Source organism: Mus caroli, unplaced genomic scaffold (genome assembly GCF_978045245.1).
Source record: "Mus caroli unplaced genomic scaffold, Mus_caroli_1 scaffold_2, whole genome shotgun sequence".
NCBI lineage: Eukaryota > Metazoa > Chordata > Mammalia > Rodentia > Muridae > Mus > Mus caroli.
In genome coordinates, this window is record NW_028227257.1 from 166,809,262 (window position 1) to 166,834,348 (window position 25,087).

Genomic DNA, 25,087 nt, shown 5'->3' on the forward strand with positions numbered 1-25,087 from the left:
CCAGAAATGAAAAAGAACGAAGAGAACTGAAAAGGAATGGATGGCAGCTACAGTGACACACACCTCTAATCTGAACATTTAGGAGGCAGATTAGGTGGATCTCAGCAATCAAGGCCAATCTGGTCTACACAGGAAAATTCCTGGCCAGGCAGAGCTACATAGGTGAGATCATCTCTCAAAAGAAAAAATAAACTGTAAAGAGGAATGAGTAGTTGCTATCTCTCTACTAATAAGAGAAAGAGAAGTTTGCTCTCTGAAGATCAAACAAAGCTTTTCTGGACTAGTAGTCACCAGAATAATAGAGATGGACACAAAAAATAAAGGAAGTATTAAAGATGCTATCCCTTCATCCCACCAAACAAAAAGCTGGGTGAACTGAAAATGTAGCTCTTTCTAGATTGATCCTTTAGAAAAGGGAACTTACCACCAATTGCTGATCCCAAAACTATAAAGACAGCAAAAGAAAGAATGTAGCACATTCATCTATCTCCATAAGAACCAACAACAAACTGAAGGACACACCAAGGAAATCTCAGTGAGGACAAGTACCCAAGTCAGGGTACTTAAACTTCAGGGGTAAAATCATGGGAGGCCCACATCTCTGTAATCTCTAACTGTAAGAATTACACACGGTGAGTATATTTAAACACATGCACGAACACACTCACAGAGAAATAAAACCATTTTGAAAGAGTTCAGAAACTTCAGTTCTAAATACAACCTGTCCAAGATTGACATTTTACTAATTACTAAACTCCCTTGAGGTGGGAAAATTCCTTAGCTTGAAGCCAGCCGGGTCTAGAGATCCAGGACTGCCAAGGCTACAAAGAGAAACAACAGATCCACATGATGGGATCTGATACCCTCTTCTGGTGTGTCTGAAGACATCCACAGTGTTCTCATATACATTAAATAAATAAATAAATAAATAAATAAATAAAATGTGAAGGGTTAAGGAAGAGACTTCATAGTGAACTGACCACCAGAAAAATTTACTAAAATAAAGTTCAAAGTCAAGATCTTACCAGCATTTTTAGGGTGTGTTTGATTTTTTTTTTTTTTTAAAGTATTAACCAGGGGCAGTCAGCCAAGGATTATCAGCTGAGAGAGTGTTCTAACATGAGAGTAAGGAAAACACAAGTGGGAGGAAGAAAAGAGAGGAGAAATAGGTTAAACAGAAGTTATGTTCAAAGGCCAAATCTACATCGATGCACTGAGTAACTAGCCCTGACTAGATCCTGTGGTAAAGTTATGTAATACCATCCTGATCTTCACCAACAGATTTAATTCTTTAGCCTCACACACATCAGCCAATAATACTAAGATTCTTATTTTTAGTACTTGGTCTTAATTAGGTTAACAATAAAACTCCTGGCTTCCTTCTCTTCCTCAGTGCTGAGCTAATTCAAGAACATTCCCTGTTCCACAGGTAAAGGAGGTGTTGACAAATTTAACAGCAGAAAATTGTTCATAGTCTTAGGCATGTTTGCTAAGGATTATGCCATAGATTCTGGTTGGTGGGTTTCTTTTCTTTTATTCTCTCTCTCCCTCCCTCCCTCTCACCCATCCACCCTCCTTCCTTTTGTCAACTTAACACAAACCTAGACATACCTGGGTGTACTGGCTAATTTTGTGTCAACTTGACACAGCTGGAGTTATCACAGAGAAAGGAGTTTCAGTATCTAAAGGCCTGTAGGAACAGTCCTCAGCTGCTTTGAATCCCAAAAATATCTGAGTCAGCCTATACAGGTATCTCAGTCTAACATTTACTTCATCTTTGGAAAGCAGTTGTTACTTTAATAGTACATTTTAATAATTAATTTATCTTGGAATAGTACCCAAGCAGGCTCTTAAAAAAAAAAAAAGCCTATGTGAATACATCTAAATTAATCAAAATGGCACCTATTTAAAAGGTTCATGCTTACTAGAACTAATAGACCTACTTTAGATCAACTATATATTGTTTGTTATGACTTTATATTTCCTAAAATGACATTTCCATGAATGTATGGCATCTTAGGTTCCCGGATCCTTCCGGGACTAGTCTCACAGGTGAGTGTGTGGACTACAGAAGCTAACAGCTTCTGGGACAGGCAGAAGCCACACAGCTTCGGAGGCAGACCCTGTTTCGGCTTGAGACATCCGGGCACCTTCCCTGCCAGAGGAGAGGGGTCGACCCTGCCGGAGAGGGCTTTGCCGGAGCACCTGCGGGAGCCAACTTGGTTCTGGATCCCTCCGAGACTAGACTGCCCAGGTGAGAGTGTGGACTACAGAAGCTAACAGTTTCTGGAACAGGCCCTGTTTCGGGCCTTCATCTTCTGCCAGGAGGCAGGTCCAAACTCCAGATATCTGTGCTACTTCCCTGCAAGAGGAGAGCTTGCCTGCAGAGAGTGCTCTGACCACTGAAACTAAGGAGAGAGCAAGTCTCTCAGGTCTGCTGATAGAGGCTAACAGAATCACGAGTGGAACAAGCTCTAACTAGAGACAACTATAACAACTAACTCCAGAGATTGCCAGATGACGAAAGACAAACATAAGAATCTTACTAACAGAAACCAAGACCACTCACAATCATAAGAACCCAGCACTCCCACCTCAGCCAGTCCTGGGCACCCCAACACACCCGAAAAGCTAGACCCGGATTTAAAAGCATATCTCGTGATGATGGTAGAGGACATCAAGAAGGACTTTAATAACTCACTTAAAGAAATACAGGAGAACACTGCTAAAGAGTTACAAGTCCTTAAAGAAAAACTGGAAAAATCAACCAAACAGGTAGAAGTCCTTAAAGAAGAACAGGAAAACACATCCAAACAGGTGATAGAATTGAACAAAACCATCCAGGATATAAAAATGGAAATAGAAACAATAAAGAAAACTCAAATGGAGACAACTCTGGAGATAGAAGCTCTAGGAAAGAAATTAGGAATCATAGATGTGAGCATCAGCAACAGAATACAGAGATGGAAGAGAGAATCTCAGGTGCAGAAGATTCCACAGAGAACATCAGCACAACAATCAAATAAAATGCAAAATGCAAAATGGAAAAAGATCCTAACTCAAAACATCCTGGAAATCCAGGACACAATGAGAAGACCAAACCTACGGATAATAGGAGTAGATGAGAATGAAGATTTTCAACTTAAAGGGCCAGCAAATATCTTTAGCCAAATTATAGAAGAAAACTTCCCAAACCTAAAGAAAGAGATGCCCATGAATGTTGTGTACCCAAGCCAAGGTTAAAAGCCCACTCATCTATGGATGAGAAAATCATTTGATCACCTCAGTTAAGCGTGGCCTTTTTAAACTTAATTAATAGGGGGGAGAGAGATTGGAGACCATACTGTTGGAAGAGCAAGCCCTTCACTGCCTCCCACCCTAAAAAAGCCAATTGGCCTTGTACTAAGGAGCCGGTCGTTACCCCCTTCTCCCTGTTTCCCACCTGTCATCCAAAATGTAGAGGAATATCAACTCAGTGTTATTCTTAATATAGTGTATTTCAAAATTGTTCAGTCAAGCTTAGCCAGGGTTCCAACGCCCTACTTAAAATTCAACTAGGAAGTTACCTATTCAGCACTAATTAGCATTATAAAGTCAGAGCCTACTGCTCAGGGCTTTTCTGTTAGTTGTTTACTAAGATAGAAAGGACAGGGTTTACCATAAGAAAAGTTAGGGAATCCCACGGAGGCAGGTTTTTTTCTTTCAACCTAAATATTCAGACAAAACTATTGAGCATAGATAAAGTTTTTGCCTCAGGCCAGCCTTTTCTTTTTTCTTTTTCTTTTTATTAACAACAGGGAGGAGATGTAGCCTCCCCTCCCCCAGCCTTAATGGTTACACTGTTACACCTGGATGGAGCTTCCGCTCAATCGTTCTGCCACACCCACTGCTGGAACCTGCCACTTTGCTGTTCTGAAGCCATCACGTGATCACCCTGCTACTGGACCCCAAGATTTTTGGCGGGAATTGGGCCCCTCCCCTTCCTTCATAACGGAGTGCCTAAATAGTAAAAATTGAACCTTGAGCAGAGACCTTTGTCTTGGTTCCTTCCTTATCTCGCACAGCCCAGCCCCTCTTCTCTTCCAGGTTTCCAAAATGCCTTTCCAGGCTAGAACCCAGGTTGTGATCTACTGGCCAGACACAACACATGAACATACAAGAAGCCTACAAAACTCCAAATAGACTGGACCAGAAAAGAAATTCCTCCCGACACATAATAATCAGAACAACAAATGCACTAAATAAAGATAGAATATTAAAAGCTGTAAGGGAAAAACGTCAAGTAACATATAAAGGCAGGCCTATCAGAATTACACCAGACTTTTCACCAGAGACTATGAAAGCCAGACGATCCTGGACAGATGTTATACAGACACTAAGAGAACACAAATGACAGCCCAGGCTACTATACCCAGCCAAACTTTCAATTACCATAGATGGAAAAACAAAAGTATTCCACGACAAAACCAAATTCACACATTATCTTTCCACGAACCCAGCCCTTCAAAGGATAATAACAGAAAAAAAACCAATACAAGGACGAAAACCATGCCTTAGAAAAAGCAAGAAAGTAATCCTTCAACAAACCTAAAAGAAGACAGCCAAAAGAAGAGGATACCAACTCTAACAACAAAAATAATAGGAAGCAACAATTACTTTTCCTTGATATCTCTTAATATCAATGGACTCAATTCCCCAATAAAAAGACATGGAATAATAGACTGGCTACACAAACAGGACCCAACATTTTGCTGCTTACAGGAAACCCATCTCAGGGAAAAAGACAGACACTAACTCAGAATGAAAGGCTGGAAAAGAATTTTCTAAGCAAATGGTCTGAAGAAACAAGCTGGAGTAGCCATTCTAATATCTAATAAAATCAACTTCCAACCCAAAGTTATCAAAAAAGGCAACGGGGGACACTTCATACTCATCAAAGGTAAAATCTTCCAAGAGGAACTCTCAATTCTGAATATCTATATTCCAAATGCAAGGGCAGCCACATTCATTAAAGAAACTTTAATAAAGCTCAAAGCACACACTGCACCTCAAACAATAATAGTGGGAGACTTCAACACACCACTTTCATCAATGGACAAATCCTGGAAACAGAAACTAAACAGGGACACAGTGAAACTAACAGAAGTTATGAAACAAATGGATTTAACAGATATCTACAGAACATTTTATCCTAAAACAAAAGGATACACCTTCTTCTCAGGATATACCTCATGGTACCTTCTCCAAAACTGACCATATAATTGGTCACAACACAGGCCTCAACAGATACAAAAATATTGAAATTGTCCCATGCACCCTATCAGATCACCATGGACTAAGGCTGATCTTCAATAACAGCATAAATAATAGAAAGCCAACATTCACATGGAAACTGAACAACACTCTTCTCAATGATACCTTGATCAAGGAAGGAATAAAGAAAGAAATTAAAGACTATTTTGAGTTTAATGAAAATGAAGCCACAACATACACAAATTTATGGGACACAATGAAAGCATTTCTAAGAGGAAAACTCATAGCTCTGATTGCCTCCAAAATGAAACTTTAGAACGCACACACTAGCAGCTTGACAACACACCTAAAAGCTCTAGAACAAAAGCAAGCAAATTCACCCAAGAGGAGTAGACTCCAGGGAATAATCAATCTCAGGGGCGAAATCAACCAAGTGGAAACAAGAAAAAATATTCAAAGAATCAACCAAACCAGGAGCTGGTTCTTTGAGAAAATCAACAAGATAGATAAACCCTTAGCCAGACTCACTAAAGGGCACAGGAACAGCATCCTAATTAACAAAATCAGAAATGAAAAGGGAGACATAACAACAGATCCTGAAGAAATCCAAAACACCATCAGATCCTTCTACAAAAGGCTATATTCAACAAAACTGAAAAATCTGGATGAAATGGACAAATTTCTAGACAGATACCAGGTACCAAAGTTAAATCAGGATCAGGATAATGATCTAAACAGTCCTATATCCCCTAAAGAAATAAAAGCAGTCATTGATAGTCTCCCAACCAAAAAAAGCCCAGGACCAGATGGGTTTAGTGCAAAGTTCTATCAGACCTTCAAAGAAGATCTAGTTCCAGTTCTTCACAAACTATTCCACAAAATAGAAGCAGAATTAGCAGGATTCTACCCAATTCATTCTCTGAAGCCACAATTACTCTGATACCTAAAAAACAGAAAGACCCAACAAAGATAGAGAACTTCAGACCAATTTCCCTTATGAATATCAATGCAAAAATACTCAAAGGGATTCTCGCTAACAGAATCCAAGAACACATCAAAACAATCATCCATCCTGACCAAGTAGGTTTCATTCCAGGGATGCAGGGATGGTTCAATATACAGAAATCCATCAACGTAATCCACTATATAAACAAACTCAAAGACAAAATCCACATGATCATCTCCTTAGATGCAGAGAAAGCATTCGACAAAATCCAACACCCATTCATGATAAAAGTCTTGAAAAGATCAGGAATTCAAGGCCCATACCTAAACATGATAAAAGCAATCTACAGCAAACCAGTAGCCAACATCAAAGTAAATGATGAGAAGCTGGAAGCAATCCCACTAAAATCAGGGACTAGACAAGGCTGCGCACTTTCTCCAAACCTATTCAACATAGGACTTGAAGTCCTAGCCAGAGCAATTCGACAACAAAAGGAGATCAAGGAGATACAAATTGGAAAGGAAGAAGTCAAAATATCACTTTTTGCAGATGATATGATAGTATATATAAGTGACCCTAAAAATTCCACCAGAGAACTCCTAAACCTGATGTATTAGTTAGGGTTTTACTGCTGTGAACAGACACTATGACCAAGGCAAGTCTTATAAAAAACAACAACATTTAATTGGGGCTGGCTTACAGGTTCAGAGGTTCAGTCCATTATCATCAAGGTGGGAGCATGGCAGTATCCAGGCAGGCATGGCGCAGGAGGAGCTGAGAGTTCTATGTCTTCATCCAAAGGCTGCTAGTGGAAGACTGACTTCCAGGCAACTAGGGTGAGGATCTTATACCCACACCCACAGTGACACACCCATTCCAACCAGGTCACACCTATTCCAACAAGGCCACACCTTCAGATGGTGCCGCTCCCTGGTCCAAAGATATACAAACCATCACATTCCACTCCCTGGTCCCCACAGACGTGTTCAAAAACATGAGTCTATGGGGGCCATACTTAAACATAGCATAATACAAAATGCATTTAGTGTAACTTTCAAAGTCCTCATAGTCTATAGCAGTTGCAACAATGTTAAAAGCCCAAAATTCAAGGTCTCTTCTGAGATTCATTCAACTTAATTAACTGTAATCCCCAAAGCAAGGCAGGAAACCAGCTGGGCAAACTCCAAACTCTGCATCTCCATGGCTGATGTCAAAGTGGTCTTCAGATCTCCATTCCTTTTTCATGTTTTTTGACTGCAACAAACTGCTTCCTCCTGGGCTGGTTCCACTCCCTGTTAGCAGCTTTCCTCAGCATGTATCCCATGGCTCTGGCATCTTTAACATCTTTGAGTCTCCAAGGCAATTTCAATGTTACAGCTTCTTCTTTCAGTGTCTGGGATTCCACTTGATCTTTTGGACTCCTCCTAAGGACTGGCATCACTTCTCCATCTCTGTCCTCTATAGCACTCTATGCTCAGGTTGATCCACTCCATTATGGCTGCTGTTCTTGGTGATCATCCCATGGTACTGACATCTCCAATACACTGGGGTGTTCCACTCCAACTAGGCTTCACCAATAGCCTCTCATAGGCTCTCTTCAGGGTGCCAAGCCTCAAATCCTTTGCATGACCCCTTCAATCCTGGGCCATCAACTACAGCTGAGGCTTTACCTTCTCCAATGGGCTTCCCTAGCCTCTCACAGTGCTAAGCCTCAGCTTCTCTCCATGATCCCTTCATTCCTTCACAAGCAGTACCACCTGAGTGATTCTCACACATTACCAAGTCCAGCTGCAGCATGAGGTACAACCTTGGGTATCTCTGGAACACAGCTTCTTTGTGCTCCCAGAAAACAATTTCCAGAAGATTTCACCTCAACGATGCTGGTCTCTTCTTAATCACCGCTAATTCCTTAGCTCCAGCTAACCAGCATCAATTTTCCCAGTAGTTCCTTCCATTCTTAACTCTAGAGCCAGAGGCACATGGCTGAAGCTGCCGAGTTCTGCTGCTTACAGGAACTAGAACATGATCCCCTTGTATTATTACATTATCACTAGCTTTATGTTTTCTAAATCCTTCACTACCTAAGCTTGGCTATCCTGGTTCTTGCTCTGTAGATTGACCTTGAATGTAGAGATCAGCATGCTTGTCTCATGGGATTAAAGGTGTGTACCACCATGCCTGGATCTAATTTAGCTGGGTAGGATCTTGCCCCAAGGTCCCACTCCCTTAATCTTTATCTCCTAAAACACAAGATTTTGCTCCATTTCACTTCCTGGTACTCCTTTAATACTCAAACCATATATTTTATATTTTTCCTTTCTAAGCTTGCTATGCTTGTTCAAACTTTTCTTCATAAGACTTAACCAGAGAACAAAGTCTCTGCTGGGCTTCTTTGAAACTTCTTTTGCCAATGCAATTAATCCAAGTCTCTTCACCTTAGCCTCAGGCAAACTTTTCAGACAAGGGCAAAAAGTAGCCACATTCTTCACCAAAATACCACAAAACCAGTCTTTATGCCACATTCTGAAATTCTTCTCCTTTGAAATCTCTTGGGCCAGGTCAACACAGTTCAAATTACTCCCAGCAACAAAATCTTCCATATTCCTACTAGGATGACCCATTAAGCCCCATTTAAAGCATTCCACTGCTTTCCAAATCCAAAGTCCCAAAATCCACATTCTTTCAAATAAAAGCATGGTCAGGCCTATCACAGCAATACCCCACTCCCAGTACCAACTTCTGTATTAGTTAGGGTTTTACTGCTGTGAACAGACACTATGACCAAGGCAAGTCTTATAAAAAACAACAACATTTAATTGGGGCTGGCTTACAGGTTCAGAGGTTCAGTCCATTATCATCAAGGTGGGAGCATGGCAGTATCCAGGCAGGCATGGCGCAGGAGGAGCTGAGAGTTCTATGTCTTCATCCAAAGGCTGCTAGTGGAAGACTGACTTCCAGGCAACTAGGGTGAGGATCTTATACCCACACCCACAGTGACACACCCATTCCAACCAGGTCACACCTATTCCAACAAGGCCACACCTTCAGATGGTGCCGCTCCCTGGTCCAAAGATATACAAACCATCACACCTGATAAACAGCTTTAGTGAAGTAGCTGGATATAAAATTAATTCAAACAAGTCAATGGCCTTTCTCTACAAAAAGGATAAACAGGCTGAGAAAGAAATTAGGGAAAAAACACCCTTCACAATAGTCACAAATAATATAAAATACCTTGGCGTGACTCTAAGTAAGGAAGTGAAAGATCTGTATGATAAGAACTTCAAGTCTCTGAAAAAAGAAATTAAAGAAGATCTCAGAAGATGGAAAAGTCTCCCATGCTCATGGATTGGCAGGATCAATATGGTAAAAATGGCTATCTTGCCAAAAGCAATTTACAGATTCAATGCAATCCCCATCAGAATTCCAACTCAATTCTTCAACAAATTAGACAGGGCAATTTGCAAATTCATCTGGAATAACAAAAAAACCTAGGATAGCAAAAACTCTTTTCAATGATAAAAGAACCTCTGGTGGAATCTCCATGCCTGACCTAAAGCTGTACTACAGAGCAATTGTGATAAAAACTGCATGGTACTGGTATAGCGACAGACAAGTAGACCAATGGTACAGAATTGAAGACCCAGAGATGAACAAGGGAGCTAAAACCATCCAGTGGAAAAAAAGACAGCATTTTTCACTAATGGTGCTGGCACAACTTGTGGTTATCATGTAGAAGAATTCGAATTGATCCATTCCTATCTCCTTGTACTAAGGTCAAATCTAAGTGGATTAAGGAACTCCCCATAAAACCAGAGACACTGAAACTTATAGAGGAGAAAGTAGGGAAAACCCTTGAAGATATGGGTACAGGGGAAAAATTCCTGAATAGAACAGCAATGGCTTGTGCGGTAAAATCGAGACTCGGTAAATGGGACCTCATAAAGTTGCAAAGCTTCTGCAAGGCAAAAGACACCGTCAATAAGACAAAAAGACCACCAACAGATTGGGAAAGGATCTTTACCTATCCTAAATCAGATAGAGGACTAATATCCAATATATATAAAGAACTCAAGAAGGTGGACTCCAGAAAACCAAATAACCCCATTAAAAAATGGGGCTTAGCACTAAACAAAGAATTCTCACCTGAGAAATACCAAATGGCTGAGAAGCACCTGTAAAAACATTCAGCATCCTTAATCATCAGGGAAATGCAAATCAAAGCAACCCTGAGATTCCACCTCACACCAGTCAGAATGGCTAAGATCAAAAATTCAGGTGTCAGCAGATGCTGGCAAGGATGTGGAGAAAGAGGAACACTCCTCCATTGTTGGTGGGATTGCAAGCTTGTACAACCACTCTGGAAATCAGTCTGGCAGTTCCTCAGAAAATTGGACATAATACTACCAGAGGATCCAGCAATACCTCTCCTGGGCATATACCCAGAAGATGTTCCAACTTGTAATAAGGACACATGCTCCACGTTGTTCATAGCAGCCTTATTTATAATAGCCAGAAGCTGGAAAGAACCCAGATGCCCCTCAACAGAGGTATGGATACAGAAAATGTGGTACATTTACACAATGGAGTACTACTCAGCTATTCAAAAGAATGAATTTATGAAATTCCTAGGCAAATGGATGGACCTGGAGGGCATCATCCTGAGTGAGGTAACTCAATCACAAAAGAACTCACATGATATGTACTCACTGATAAGTGGATATTTGCCCAGAAGCTTAGAATACTCAAGATACAAGATACAATTTGTAAAACACATGAAATTCCAGAAGAATGAAGATCAAAGTGTAGACACTTTGCCCCTTCTTAGAATTGGGAACAAACCACCCATGGAAGTAGTTACAGAGACAAAGTTTGGAGCTGAGACGAAAGGATGGACCATCTAGAGACTGCCATACCCGGGGATCCATCCCATAAAGCAGCCTCCAAACGCTGACACCATTGCATAAACTAGCAAGATTTTGCTGAAAGGACCCTGATATAGATGTCTCTTGTGAGGCTTAGCCGGGGCCTAGCAAACACAGAAGTGGATGCTCACAGTTAGCTATTGGATGGATCACAGGGTCCTCAATAGAGGAGCTAGAGAATGTACCCAAGGAGCTAAAGGGATCTGCAACCCTATAGGTGGAACAACAATATGAACTAACCAGTACCCCCTGAGCTCGTGTCTCTAGCTGCATATGTATCAGAAGATGGCCTAGTCGGCCATCACTGGAAAGAGAGGCCCATTGGTCATGCAAACTTTATATGCCTCAGTACAGGGGAATGCCAAGGCCAAGAAGTGGGAGTGAGGGGGGGGGGTTATGGGATTGGGGTGGGGGAGGGTATGGGGACTTTTGGGATAGCATTGGAAGTGTAAATGAAAATACCTAATTAAAAAAAAAAAGAAATACATTTACATTCTTAAAACACAACCAAATATCACTAGAGAAAGAAGAAAACAATTAGAAGCTTGTATACTAATGTAAAAGGTATTTACAATGGTAAAAACCTTTGCCATTTACAATTGAGTTGAGGCATTGCAATTTACAGTTGCAGAAATAGAAGGATGGATTCAAAGCAATTAAGATAAAGCATACACACTATACTAGTATCCTGAAGGGACACAGTCGTTTTGTCTATCACACAGTCAACAGTACATATTTGTTGTCAGGGATGTAGACAATTACAACCATGGAAATTAAGATGTCACACAGGCCTATATAACAAATAACTGATGTCTAGTCAAACAAGAACAAAGGGAAAAAATGTTAACTAATAAAAAAAAAGTTTCAATATAGGTTTGAAGAGGCTGAAGTTGAGGTGTATGGGACATATTCTATACCAGTAAAAAATTAGAATATCAAGTGTTTTGACAAATAATGTTGATACCAACCTGACATATTTTTATAACTACTTACAACACTTGAAAATGAATTCAAAGAGGTTTGATCTTGTGTAATACAAAATGATCCTACTCACTAATAGTAACTGCTATAGGGGCAACTGAAGACCAAAATCCTGAGCTCAGGATAGTGGTTCTCAACCTGTGGGTCTTGAACTCCTGGCAAACCGCTATCTCCAAAAAATATATTATGACTCATAACTAGCAAGACTACAGTTATGAAGTAGCATTGAAAATAACTTTATGGTTGTGGGGGGTCAGTACAATATAAGAAACTTTATTAAAGGGTTGTAGCATTAAGAAGGTTGAGAACCAATGCTTTACAGAAAAAACTAATCTGACTGGGGTTTATGATGCTTACTGGACTAAGCAAAATAAGTAAAAAGTACATATAGTAGATTAACAGTATTCATTTCATGACATAGACTGGTCAAACAGTTTGACCAGGAATACATTTTAAAAGTTTAAAATTAATTAATTAGTTTGTTTGGTTTTACGCAAAGTCTTGCTATACCTTTGGCTGACCTGGAACTTACTAGGTAGACCAGGCTGTCCTCCAACCAGTAGAGGACCCTCTGCCTCTCTGCCTCTGCCTGGGAGAGCTGGGATTAAAGGTACAGGACACCACATCTGGCTGATAACTTACTATTTGTTTTAAATATTAAAAGCAGCACTTATCAAAGACAAAAGAATGATTAAAAGACATTTCTTATTGGCACTAGGCTTGTTTTTGTACAACTGCCATTTAGCAGACAAAGGCACCACTCCGGAGGCAAAGGCAGGAACATCTCTAGTTCTAGGCTAACTTTGGATACACAGTGAGACCCCCATCTCAAGAAAACAAGACCAGGCCAAGTTAGATCTCTAGCACTGAAGGGAAGGGGGTAGATCCATACTTTTTAAAAGTTAAGAAGGCAGAAGTATATAGGTGGAACAACATTATGAACTAACCAGTACCCCAGAGCTCTTGACTCTAGCTGCATATGTATCAAAAGATGGCCTAGTTGGCCATCACTGGAAAGAGAGGCCCATTGAACTTGCAAACTTTATATGCCCCAGTACAGGGGAACACCGAGCCAAAAAGTGGGAGTGGGTGGGTAGGGGAGTGGGGGGGAGGGTATGGGGGACTTTTGGGATAGCATGTAAATGAGGAAAATACCTAATAAAAATATTTTTTAAAAAAAGAAATTAAATTCAAATTAATTCTTTTCTCAATAAGTTCCATTTTGTTATGTTACCTCTTCACAGTAATAAAATTCTGTAAAAAAAAAAAAAAAAAAAAAAAAGGCAGAAGTAGACAGATCTCTGAGTTCAAGACCAGCCTGGTCTATAGAGCTAGTTCTAGTACAGCCAAGGCTACACAGTGAAACCTTGTCTCAAAAACCAAAAGTCAAGATGAATGACACATACTAAACCTCATGTTTTGCCAGGTAATGGAACAAGCCTTTAATACTAGTACTTGAAAGACAGAGGCAGGTGGAATTCTATGAGTTCAAGGCCAGCCTAGTATACAGAGTTGAGTTCCGGGACAGCCAGGGTTAAACAGTGAAACCCTGTCTCAAAAACCAAAAGTCAAGATAAATGGAACATTGATATAAAATAATCGATTAATGAAAAGAACATCATGGAAAGGTAAATTCAAGTTTCTAATAGACTGATTTTTAAGTGGTAACCGAACACCAAACTGACAATCTAGAAAACTGTCAGTAAGTCATTACTAGATAAATTATGGGGTTTAATATGTCTTAGGAATTGCCCCTAAGGTACCAGAGACAAGACTGAAATATTCTTTATGAAGTTTATGCCACACAGGACCATCAATTGATGAACTTGATGTCAGTACTGAATACTAAGAAGAAAATGAGTAAGTGAGTAGAAAACAACTGATGATTTGCTTTAAGAGACTGTATTAGTCAGGGTTCTCTAGAGTCACAGAACTTATCGATAGTTTCTATATAGTAAGGGAATTTGTTGATGACTTACAGTCTGTAGTCCAACTCCCACCAATGACGCAGCAGCTGTAAATGGAAATCTAAGGATCTTTCAGTTGCTTAGTCCCAAAAAGCAGCAGGTGAAGAAGAGAGAGAGTAAATCCTTCTTCCAATATCCTTTATGTAAGTCTCCAGCAGAAGGTGTAACCCAGATTAGTATGTGTTCCATCACACCTTAAATCCCAGATGACCTTGAACAGAGATCTCCCTGTCTTAGTCTTCTGGAATTCATAGCCACTATGCCTCGAGATCTCCATCCAGGTCAGAAACTTGTATCTCCTAGCCTCCAGATTAGGATCACTGGAAAGTCTTCCAATTCTGGATTGTAGTTCATACCAGGTATAGTCAAGTTGACAACCAGGAATAGCCACTATAGAGACAGTTAACTAAGAAAGCCTCTCTTAGAAAGTGAAATTTGAACAGAGTGCCCAAATGATGTGATGGACATCAAGACCTTAAAATGCCTAAGGGAACATTAACATAAGCAAAGAAAATGGCCTATAGAGCTACAGAGGCAGAAATGCTTGGAAAGTTCAAATCCAAGATGCTTCACATGATAGCGAACCCAAAGTTCACAACCATATATATCTTTAGATATTACATACAGAAAATTACCAGAGATTTTTGAAAAGGTAGATGACTTTATCCAATATGTTTTTAAAGATTAATGGCTTTTATAAGTGAAACCTTATTAGAGGGGCAAAGAGTAATGAAAAATCCTTTCACAAAGCCCCCGCCACAGTCTCTGTGATAGCCAGAAGCCGGAAACAACCTAGATGTTCTGCAACAGAAGAATGGACCCAGAAAATGTGGTTCATTTACATAATGGAATACTACTCAGCTATTAAGAATTAGGACATCCTGAGTTTTGCAGGCAAATGGATGAACTAGAAAATATCCTGAGTGAGGTAACTCAGACCCATGCATGGTATGTACTCACTAATAAGTGGATATTAGGGGGGAAAAAAGTACAGAATACCCAAGATACAGTTCACAGAACTCAAAAAGCTCACTGCCCAAACACTGGACCACCAAACAGACAGTATACAGCAGCTGATATGAGGCCCCCAATACACATACAATAGAGGACTTCTGGATCTGTGTTCATGCAGAGATGATGGATGCACCTAACCCTCAAGAGGCTGGAAGCCCCAGGGAGTTTAGAGGTCAGGTGGGGTGGGGGTCCCCACATGGAGATGGGGTAGGGTGGGGAGGAGGTGTGGGATGTGGAGCAGAAGAAGGGTGGGTGGTGGGGGTGGGGAATGGAATGTGGAGTGTAAAAAATAAATTAAAAATAAAATAAAATTAGAAAGAAAGAAAGAAAGAAAGAAAGAAAGAAAGAAAGAAAGAACGAACGAACGAACATGACTCTTAGATATCAGAACTGACTAGCAGGAAAGATTAATGACTCAATCCTGAGGAGGGCTAAGATGACAGAATGAGAAGTGGGAGGGGAATAAATGATTTTTGGCATGCTTGTTTCTAGACTCCTATCAAAATCCAGTGGAAATATTCAGTAGATGGGTGCCTAAATCTCCAATACTGACTGAGACTATTTACATTTGTGATTAACAGGAATAAGCAAAGTGTTTAAAGCTAAGAGACTAGCTGTTTTAAATCTTACTTCACAAGTATAGAAAATGTTCTTCTAAGTGCTTTTTAAATATTGACTCAATTCTCTTACCAACCCTGTACGCTAAAAAACACTGTATATTTTTTGTTTGTTTTTTGCTTTTGCAAATATATTTTCGAGGGAACATTATAATTCTTATACTCCATATTTAAAGACAAAGAAACAAAGGTAGAGAATAAACAACTAGCTTAAAGCCATATTGCTGATAAGCAGCAAGCCTGAAACCTGAATTTAAGCAAATCACTCCAAAATCTACTAAGCACTAAGTCTCATAAGACTCTAAGAGAAGAAAGTCTTAATGGAGAAGAGCTGTAATTAATGCTCAGCATTTAGACACTGAAAAAACGTGGGGGAGGGGACACTAAAAAGCTAAGCAAAAAACCAGAAAAGGGCTGGTGACCTACAAATCTATGGATAAAGTACAGAAGAAAAATTTAAGACATCAATAAAAAACTGGATGAGGAACTGACTGTTGGGATTGGTAAACACAAATCTGTAGGGACCTGATAGCACAAAGTATCTTTATAATTCAGAGTGAATTTTAAAAAAACATGTCTAACAGGCTTAACATAGTTTCAACTCAACAAGCACTTATTCAAAGCCAACTATGCAGCAGACATCAAACAAGGAGCAAAATAAAGAACACATTGATATGTAATGTTTAATTTAATAAAGACAAAAATGCTGAAATTTATAGAAGATGGGGAAGGTGAAAAAAAATCACTGTATTTAAAGAGCCCCCGAGACATTAAATCATGTCTTTTAAAGTCATGACTGGCTGTGAGATGTTACTGGCATCCCCTGAGTGAAGAGCAGATACAAAGTTCACAGCCTTCATGGATAGAGCATCACCCCCTTAAGGACTTTATCTATTCCAAACTGTCAGTATCACTGCTACTTATAAACCCCAGGTTGCAGGAATCAGCAAATAATTCAGGTACAAGTCAGACTCTAAGCTGACCTTAAAGCATGAGGACATGTGTGCAAAGACACATAAAATAACAGAAACAAACGTAGAAAGGCAAGAAGGGGCCTGTGTTTGGACTGGGCTGTGTAGGTAGCAAGAACAGGTTTAACATCAAGAAATCCATCTGAATCCACTGCAAATGTGAGTTCAAAAAAACCAGAAAGAATACATATTAGGCCCTGGGTTCCACTTCCAATACCTCAAAAAGGAACAAGCCAGGAGAATATAAGTGTGACTGATTAGCAGAGAGCAAGATTATATAGGATCACTATAGGTGCTAGGAACAGAGGCAGCAAATATTGTTTTATTATAAGCATTTGTCCTAAAGACTGATGTAACAAATTGTAAAACAGCCAAAGAGCTTCTTCATGGTTGCATGTCTTGTCAATGAACACTGTGTTCAGTAAGTACTGGTGCTAAGCACTTATTAAACACAATTTCCCAATTCATTACTTATTTAGTACTATTGATGATTTCTAAAGTTCCATCCACATCTCAGATTCAGGACATTCAACTGAATCACTATGAACCAGGCAGGAAGCGGCAGTAATAGTAAATTTTCTCCAGTTGGCAAAATTTAAAATTCACCTCTAATAAACAAAATTCATAAAGTAACTCTCACAAGTTATCCTTACATTCTTTTACTACAGTTATGCTTAAATTCAGCCTGTGGGACTGGATGGTATTGGTTCGCTTTCATTCCACACTATGGTGCCAGTGTAGTTCAATGTAATGCATTCAAAAACATCCCAAAATTCTTTCAAGAAATTCAAATCAGGTCAGAAAAAATATAGTTAACCTGCTAAACTGGTATGCTTGGTACCTAATACCAATGATTCAGACAACAAAAATTTAGCATTTCAGACCCCATCCTAGAATCAAAATCCTCTTCCACACTTCCCCAAAGGCAGAGGCCCAGCCTGAAAAAGGCATCCCAAAGGCTCATGTCTGCGTTTCAGTTGTTGCCAAGTAATCCATCTCCATCTCTTCCAACATTTCAACCTACCAGTACATAACCAGACCTCTGTCCTCCAGGGACCGTTACAGGGCTATTTAAAAAACCCTTTAAGTAACCTTACCTAAAACATTCTGCCAGTTCCTGATGCTTTCCATTGGGCCAGGCAAATACTTTGGTGATAGAGCGTATAATCAATCTGCTCAAGCCAAGATACGTCTGTCCTTCGCTCTTCTCCCAGAAGCCATGCCCCAGCGGCAGATGGCTTCGTCGTCTGTTCCTCCCGAGGCAACCCTTTACCCCGAATCCCTTAAGCGATTCCTTCAAAGCTCCCCCTCCCCAAGTCCCATACCAAGGCCCATTAGAGAGGTTCTAAGTCCCATTTCTTCCAAAGAGGATGCGCCAAGCGCTCAACCCTCTCCCAACTCTGAACGAAGGGGCCCCGGGAGAGAAGAACGTGGGCTAGGCCTTGGGAATCCAGAATGAACGAACGCAGGGGGACAGGAGTCGGCGCGGGCTCGCAGTCTCGGGGGACACCCACGGGGGACGGTGAAAACACTTACCAACATCCTGGTCGAAGGGGTTGGTGGCAAAGAGAGGCATGTCCGCTGCGTGCCGAGGTGTCCCCGGGGACTGCCCCTCGACCCCGCGGCACTCTAGGGATGACGGAGAAAAGAGGCCCCTCAGGTACAAACACAGCAAGGGCGCCTGCCTGCCAGTGCAGGGTCCCTCTCAGCCCCTCCTCTCACCCACCCCAGCAACAGAGGCGGCGGCGGCGGCAACAGCCGAGAAGCGGAACAGGCCCCCGCGCGGGGCGTGTCGGGAATGTAGGCGACTTGAGCGCTGCCTGAACACTTCCAGGCTCCGGATCTTCCCAGAACCCGCCGCCTCCGCCGAGGCCCACGCGAAGAGCCGCCGCTGTCTCTTCCTCTGCTGAGTTCCCGCGTGCCCGTGGGGTTAGCGGCTAGGTTCTCGGCTTTTCCATTTCCCCGGGTGTCTCGGGAGGACGAGGTCCTTCAGGCGTACCGAGGCCGACTAAGAGCCTCTGGAGTGAATCAGAGACTGGGAGAGGGAGAGGGTTCAGTTTGGGTCCAGCCAAACCCTTAATTTTTAACTCCTTGGGTTTATTCGATGGGTTGTTGTGATGTTGTAATCCCTCTAGAAAGTCAGGCAGTCCTTTGGGTTACCCGAGTAAAATGTTGAGCGCGCCCGTCGAGGGTCCAAGGAAGTTGCTGGGATTGGAGTCATGTGAGCTGGTGGAGCTGGCCTGAATCCCTTGGAGGGAGTGTCGAGGCGCACAGCCTCTGGAGAGGCTGAGGTAACGCTGGCTCATTCCCCAGCCTGAGATCAGAGGGAACCTTCCTGGGTGTGGGCTCCGACTGACTAAACGTGCAGTCACTGAGTCCCTGAGTGACTGGGAAGATTAGACCTTCTCAGCCTGAGATAAGCACGCACACCCAACGGCAGGAAAAAAAAAACCCGAAAAATGGAGCCCGACATTGATGAGGACTCTTGGCAACTTAAAATGTTGATTTGGTGATCTAATTTGTACATATGTATGTAACGCACGCCCCCTCCCCAACTCCCAACACACACACACACACATTGTCCTCTAAATCATGTGAAATCTAAAGAATCATCTCTTGGAAATATTACGTAAAGTTAGCAAGTCGTCTTGAACTATGCACTGAGATTAGGTAAAATGTGCCCAAATAGGGATACTTACAAATGAAGCTCATAAACATGTCAACAAGATTTGTATAACAGTACAAACAGCTTGCTTACTAAACAGTTAAAGTCGAATTTTGAAGGAAGAGGAGCAAACTAAAGCATCGGTTAACGTTTGCAGTCATTTAAAACTAAAAGAATCCAAGGGATGGGAAACAAAGTTGCCTGATGGGGTATAAATTAACAGCATTCTTAAGAGAAAGGATGGGAAGTATATAGCAAACTTTTGGAAATGTGCCTCTGGTTCCAGTTATTCTGATTTTTAAATCTCACATACAGTCTTTTAAAGCATGAACCAAGATATTAATGGCAGCGTTGTTTACAATATCAAAGTTTTGATGACCACTAAACTGTCCGACATTAAAGAGATTGGACAAACTCCTCTGTTTCCTCATTTATAAGAAACGGAAATGACAAGCCATTGAAGATGAAATAAATTACTAGAAGCAAATCCCCTGTAATAGTGTCTAGTATATAGTAAGCACTCAAGTGGAATCAATAGTTATAATTGTACTTATTTGGCCATTGAAAGTAAGAGCATAGATGTGTATTTACATAGACATCTGAGTGCATAAGAGTTTAAAAGGCTGTAAAGACTGACTGAAGATGAGCCTCAGTGATGGAGTACTTGTTTAGAATGTGAGAGGCTCTGGGTTCTGACCTTGGCACTGAAAAAGAAAAAAAAAAGCCTTCAAATATATGTGAAAAAAATTCTGCAATTTTTAACAACCTGAACGAAAATATTTTCTGAGTAATTTAATGAGCATAATTTTTCTTTCAAAAGGGTGGAGTTAAAATATAAAAATGTGACAAATATCAGACATTAACGCCACCATTTTCTTAAGATTTTGAAGTGCTTTTGTGTCATTATGAGAAGTATAAAATCTTCCCACTATTGGTATGGGAAGCAGAGCATCGTCTCTCAATAGACTTTTCTCTTGATTACTGCGCTGACAGAATTAAATGTCAACTTATCCATTTAAAATGATGGGCCTGTGCCTTAGGTACCTTATCATAATTGCCCTGACTCAGAGCCAGATGGTTATGAAAATATATTTGGGCATGCTTCTAATCCAGTAATAAAATCAAATTGTTAGGTTGTTAGCTAGCAAAATGCTACTTTTCAAATTTGAATCATCAATATGTGAAAATCAGAAATAACATATATTAGTATGGATAACTTTAACCATGTATTCTGACATAGAAGAATGACTTTGCTATTGGGGATCTTTATTAAGTAATATGCTATGAAATAGAGGTTTTAAAAATAAGAAATGTTATATGTACAGGAAAAGCCAAATATAAAAGGTGGCATGGCTTTGTATTTTGGGGTTAACTTGTCATATTACCTAAAATACTGAAATTACTCATTTTATTTTTAATAACAGTTTCTCAAAAGACATTTTAGAGACTTGATTTCACATTAAAATGTTTGTATAATATGTTTAATAAATTTCACAGTTAATTTTGAAATGTCATATCCCTTTAATTAAATTGATTTTTAAAACTGTTCTATATTATAAACAAAGATATCTGTGTGTAAAATGGAGTAGCTTCTGGAAATTTTTCTGTTATTATAATAACCCAAACTAATTAATACACTCAACCTATCTGTCAACCACTCTATATTACATACTGATTTTTCTAACATATAAATATGATATCATTCCTTCACAACTCTTATATGATTCCTCAATCAGCCAATGAGTCAATAAATATTTATTAACTCCTTATACCTTTGAGGTATCTATAGTTAGAAATAATATAGGATACATATCAGGAAGAGAGTCCCTAAGTAACTGTCCAATTATGAGTGTGCAGAGAGTCTCCTCCCTTCAAAGTTAATTCATTTTTTAAAATAGAGCAAATGTAGAATTCTTAAGAAAAAGTGAGAAAGAATGTTTAAGAACGGGAGGCGCTCCAAGGGAGGAATACTTAACCTTAATACTACCATTACATCCTTAATGCATTGGACTTGGTTGCCCCTTCACTTCATATAGTCTAGTTTTTTCTGAACTATGACAGCAGTCCAGATGTCCCATGCCTCCCACATCCTAAAACAGACAACTTTTACCACTTTTCTTGTGTTTAGAAATCTCTGGGCCTTCTCTCAATCTCCACTTAGGAGACACTGACAAAAAGCCTTCCCAAATTCAGTACATTATAAATAACAATACATCATAAGTTTTTGCTAATTAATTGATTGGTCACTTCTATCACAGCACTCAGTGGGGTGATATTTGTTCCAGATATTGATTTCTACATAACACATTATAAGTGTAGCCTTTTAGTGTAAGAACAATAATTTATTTTCCTTACGAATCAAAAGTTTTGTCAGACCTCACTATGAACAGCTTGCTTCTCCTCCATACAGCATCAACAGGACTACTACAGTGACTAGGATCACTACAGCTCGTTTTCAATATTTAACAAAGTTGCTCAGAGTGTATCTGGCAATGGATGCTGGAAGTTGGCTGAGTCACTGGGGCTGTCTGCCGCACCAACTGCACAGAACATGCTATGTATCGGCTTGGCTTCTCCCAGCATACTGAATGGACTTAAGTCGGAACATTTCAGGAGACAAGAAGAGAATGTCTCACGTTCCTTAAACTGTGGACTGAGAAGTAGGGATAGCATCACTTCAATCATACTCTATTTTAGGCACAATGACTTTCAACAAATTGGAGTAGAGGGCATGTTTAAAAACTACCACAATATTGGACCCAATGTTTAAGCATTTTATTTCAAATCATTTATATGTATTGGCTCTTCATAATTAGTAGCTCCATGACATTTATTAAATGGAATAAATGCAATCTGCTAGGATTAAAATGGCATATTATAATTACTGGCCATAAGGAAGTAACAAAATCTGTACTTTATCGTAAGCAAAATAAAACTGGGGGAAATTCATGTTATGGATTAGATTGAAATGTGCCTTAAAGGCTCATGTATCCCCTCACTGGTGATGATATTAAAGGTGATGAGATCATGAGGATGCTAACCTCATCAAGGGATAATGTTCATAGCAGAACAGGAAGTGAGGTCTGGTCAGAGGAAGTATATCTTCAAAATCCCTTCTTTATCTCTCTAGCTCTGCTTCATGGCCACAAGGAAATGGCAGCTTTGGGTTCTGCTTCTCACAGCCCAGAAACAGCAGAGCCAACTAGCCATGGTCTGAGGCCTCTGAGGTATGAATTAAAACAAATCTTTCCTCCCTTGGGGTTGTTTATGCCAGATGTTTTGTCCCAGGGATGAAAAAGTCAGACTGTAAGGTATGGTTGATTTCCAACATGAGCCAACAGCAGTACAAAGCAAATGCCAAGGAAGCAGGAAATGTGCATTGAGCCACATAACAGCCAAGAGCTCTGGCGGGCCCACAGCTGGATTCTGCTGTAGCATAGAACCCAAAAATGACTCCCAAGTGTTCATAATGTACTTGTGATGGTTTGAATATCCTTGGCCGGGGGAGTGGAACTATTAGGAGGTGTGGCCTTGGAGTAAATGTGGCCTTGTTGGAGTAGGTATGTTACTATGGGCATGGGCTATAATACGCTTGTCCTAGCTGCCTGGAAGCCAGTCTTCTCCTAGCAGCCTTCAGATAAAGATTTAGAACTCTCAGTTCCTCCAGCATCATGCCTGCCCAGATGTTACCAAGATCCTGCCTTGGTGATAATGGACTGAACCTCTGAACCTGTAAGCCAGCTTCAGTTAAATGTTTTTATAAGAGTTGCCTTGGTCATGGTGTTTGTTCACAGAAGTAAAACCCTAAGGTAATACTGAAGAGAAAGAAAAAAAAAATCAGATTAGGGGGAGGCTAAGAGTCTAGTGCACAGTTTAGAGGTTTCTGCCCACGCTCATTCATTCGTTCTTCTTCTCGACATAACATATCTTTTTAAGAGCCAGTGGCAAAACAGAATCACACATTCAATGGTAAGATAGCAAAAGACAGGAAGTATCTGGAGTCCCACTATCTCCTCTGCAGGGCCCTAGTAACCTGAAGATCTCCTGATAGGGGCCTACTTGCTAATATTTTCACTACCTCTCAATAACGTCAAGATGAGGACCAAGCCTTTAACATATTTATACTTGGGGAAACACATGGCCCAAACTGTAGCACCCAAGGGGGAGTGGGAGGGGAGAAGAAGAGGAGGGAGAGGGAGAAGGAGAGGGAGAGGGAAAGAGAGAGAACCTTAGCATGGTGGCATGCCTTTAATTCCAGCACTGGAGAAGTAGAGGCAGGCAGATCTGATTTCCACACCAGACTGGTCTACAAATTGAATTCCAGAACAGCCAGAGCTGTTATACAGACTAACCCTATCTGGGAATGGGGAAGGGAATGGGGCTGGAGAGATGGCTCAGTGATTAAGAGCACTGGCTCTTTTTCCAGCAAACTGGGGCTCAAACCCCAGAGCACAAATGATAGCTCACAGCTCTTGGTACTGTCCAGTTATAGGGTATCTGGCACCTTCATCTAGACATACATACAGGCAAACACCAAGGCACATAAAGATAAATAAATTTTAAAACCATTTTAAGTAAAGCACAAAAGTGGCAGGAGATTTTGAAGTCTTGAGTAGATGGATCATAGTTACAGCACCTAACAAAGTAAACTAATAAGAAATTACGAACTACAAGGAGATCACGTTAACTCTAAGAATATTCTATGGAACATGGGTTGGGGAGATGATTCGGTTGCTAAAGTGAATCATGAGAATCTGAATTCATTCCCCAAAATCTACATAGAGAGCAGGCATAGCAGCTCGTGCCTGGGATCCCAGCACTGGGGAGGCAGAGACACGGGGGTCCGTGAACTTTTGTTTTGAGTGTGGTGATGTTTTTGGGCCTTGGCATGGTGATGCTGGAGTTTAATCCTAGCACTCAGCAGGCAAATCCAGATCTCTGTGAGGCTAAGGCAAGCTGAGTCTACACTGCTAAAGGCCAGTCTCCAAGTATGAGAACCTGAATTTCAGTCCCCAGAATACACAGACAAATCTGATATGGAGAAACATAACAGCAGTTCAGAGGAGGCAGAGATATGCAGGTACCTGGAGATCACTGGCAAGCCAGACTAGCCAATATACTGAGTTTCAGATTTAGTAAGAGACCCTGTATCAAAAAAGGTGGAAGACAAACAAGGAAAACAATGGACATCAGTATCTGGACTCCATATGTATCTGTGTTCTCGCGCCACACACACACACACACACACACACACACACGCTGATGATTTTGTCTTTTACTGTCTATTGTAATGCTAAGTGCTGGACCCCAAGACCTGAAGTTTGCACATAGCCCTTGGTATCCTGGCCCCAAGGTAATTCTGATTAGTGAATAAAGATGCTGACAGCATACAGTTGGACAGAAGAGACATAGGTGGGGTTGAAGTTTCACAGCCTCCATGGAAGAAGAAAAATGTGCAGGAAAGGAGAAGGAGAGCCTCCATGGGCGAAGGGCCAAGAGAACGGGTATCCCAGAGGGCTGCCCAACTGGGTTAAGAGCAGCCCAGATGGAACAAAGTAGAGTCTAGCAGCATGGAAAGTAGGCAGCTGCCTAGCTATTGTGATATCAAAGGCATATTAAAAATATATAAAGTCTGTGTGTGTCATCAGGGAACATAAATGGTCTAAGGTGGGGAAGAAACTGGTATTATTAATATTTTTACTACACACACACACACGGAGAGAGAGAGAGAGAGATATTCTAATATAT

The 25,087-nt window shown here is 40.6% G+C and overlaps 1 protein-coding gene and 1 long non-coding RNA gene across 2 annotated transcripts in view; one reads left to right on the plus strand and one right to left on the minus strand.

The window, feature by feature from the left end:
* Positions 1 to 18,444, minus strand: part of Stam (signal transducing adaptor molecule) — a 65,815-nt gene extending 47,371 nt beyond the window's left edge. The window contains exon 1 of the mRNA XM_021185179.3: positions 18,211 to 18,444. Coding sequence (XP_021040838.1) covers positions 18,211 to 18,250 — 40 coding nt within the window. The 5' untranslated portion in view covers positions 18,251 to 18,444. The remainder of the gene's footprint in view (positions 1 to 18,210) is intronic.
* A 230-nt stretch (positions 18,445 to 18,674) lies between these two features.
* LOC110290511 (uncharacterized) overlaps positions 18,675 to 25,087 on the plus strand; it is a 7,509-nt gene continuing 1,096 nt past the window's right edge. Inside the window, exons 1-2 of the long non-coding RNA XR_002377446.3 lie at positions 18,675 to 18,965; positions 22,470 to 22,566. This is a non-coding gene — a long non-coding RNA (uncharacterized LOC110290511). The remainder of the gene's footprint in view (positions 18,966 to 22,469; positions 22,567 to 25,087) is intronic.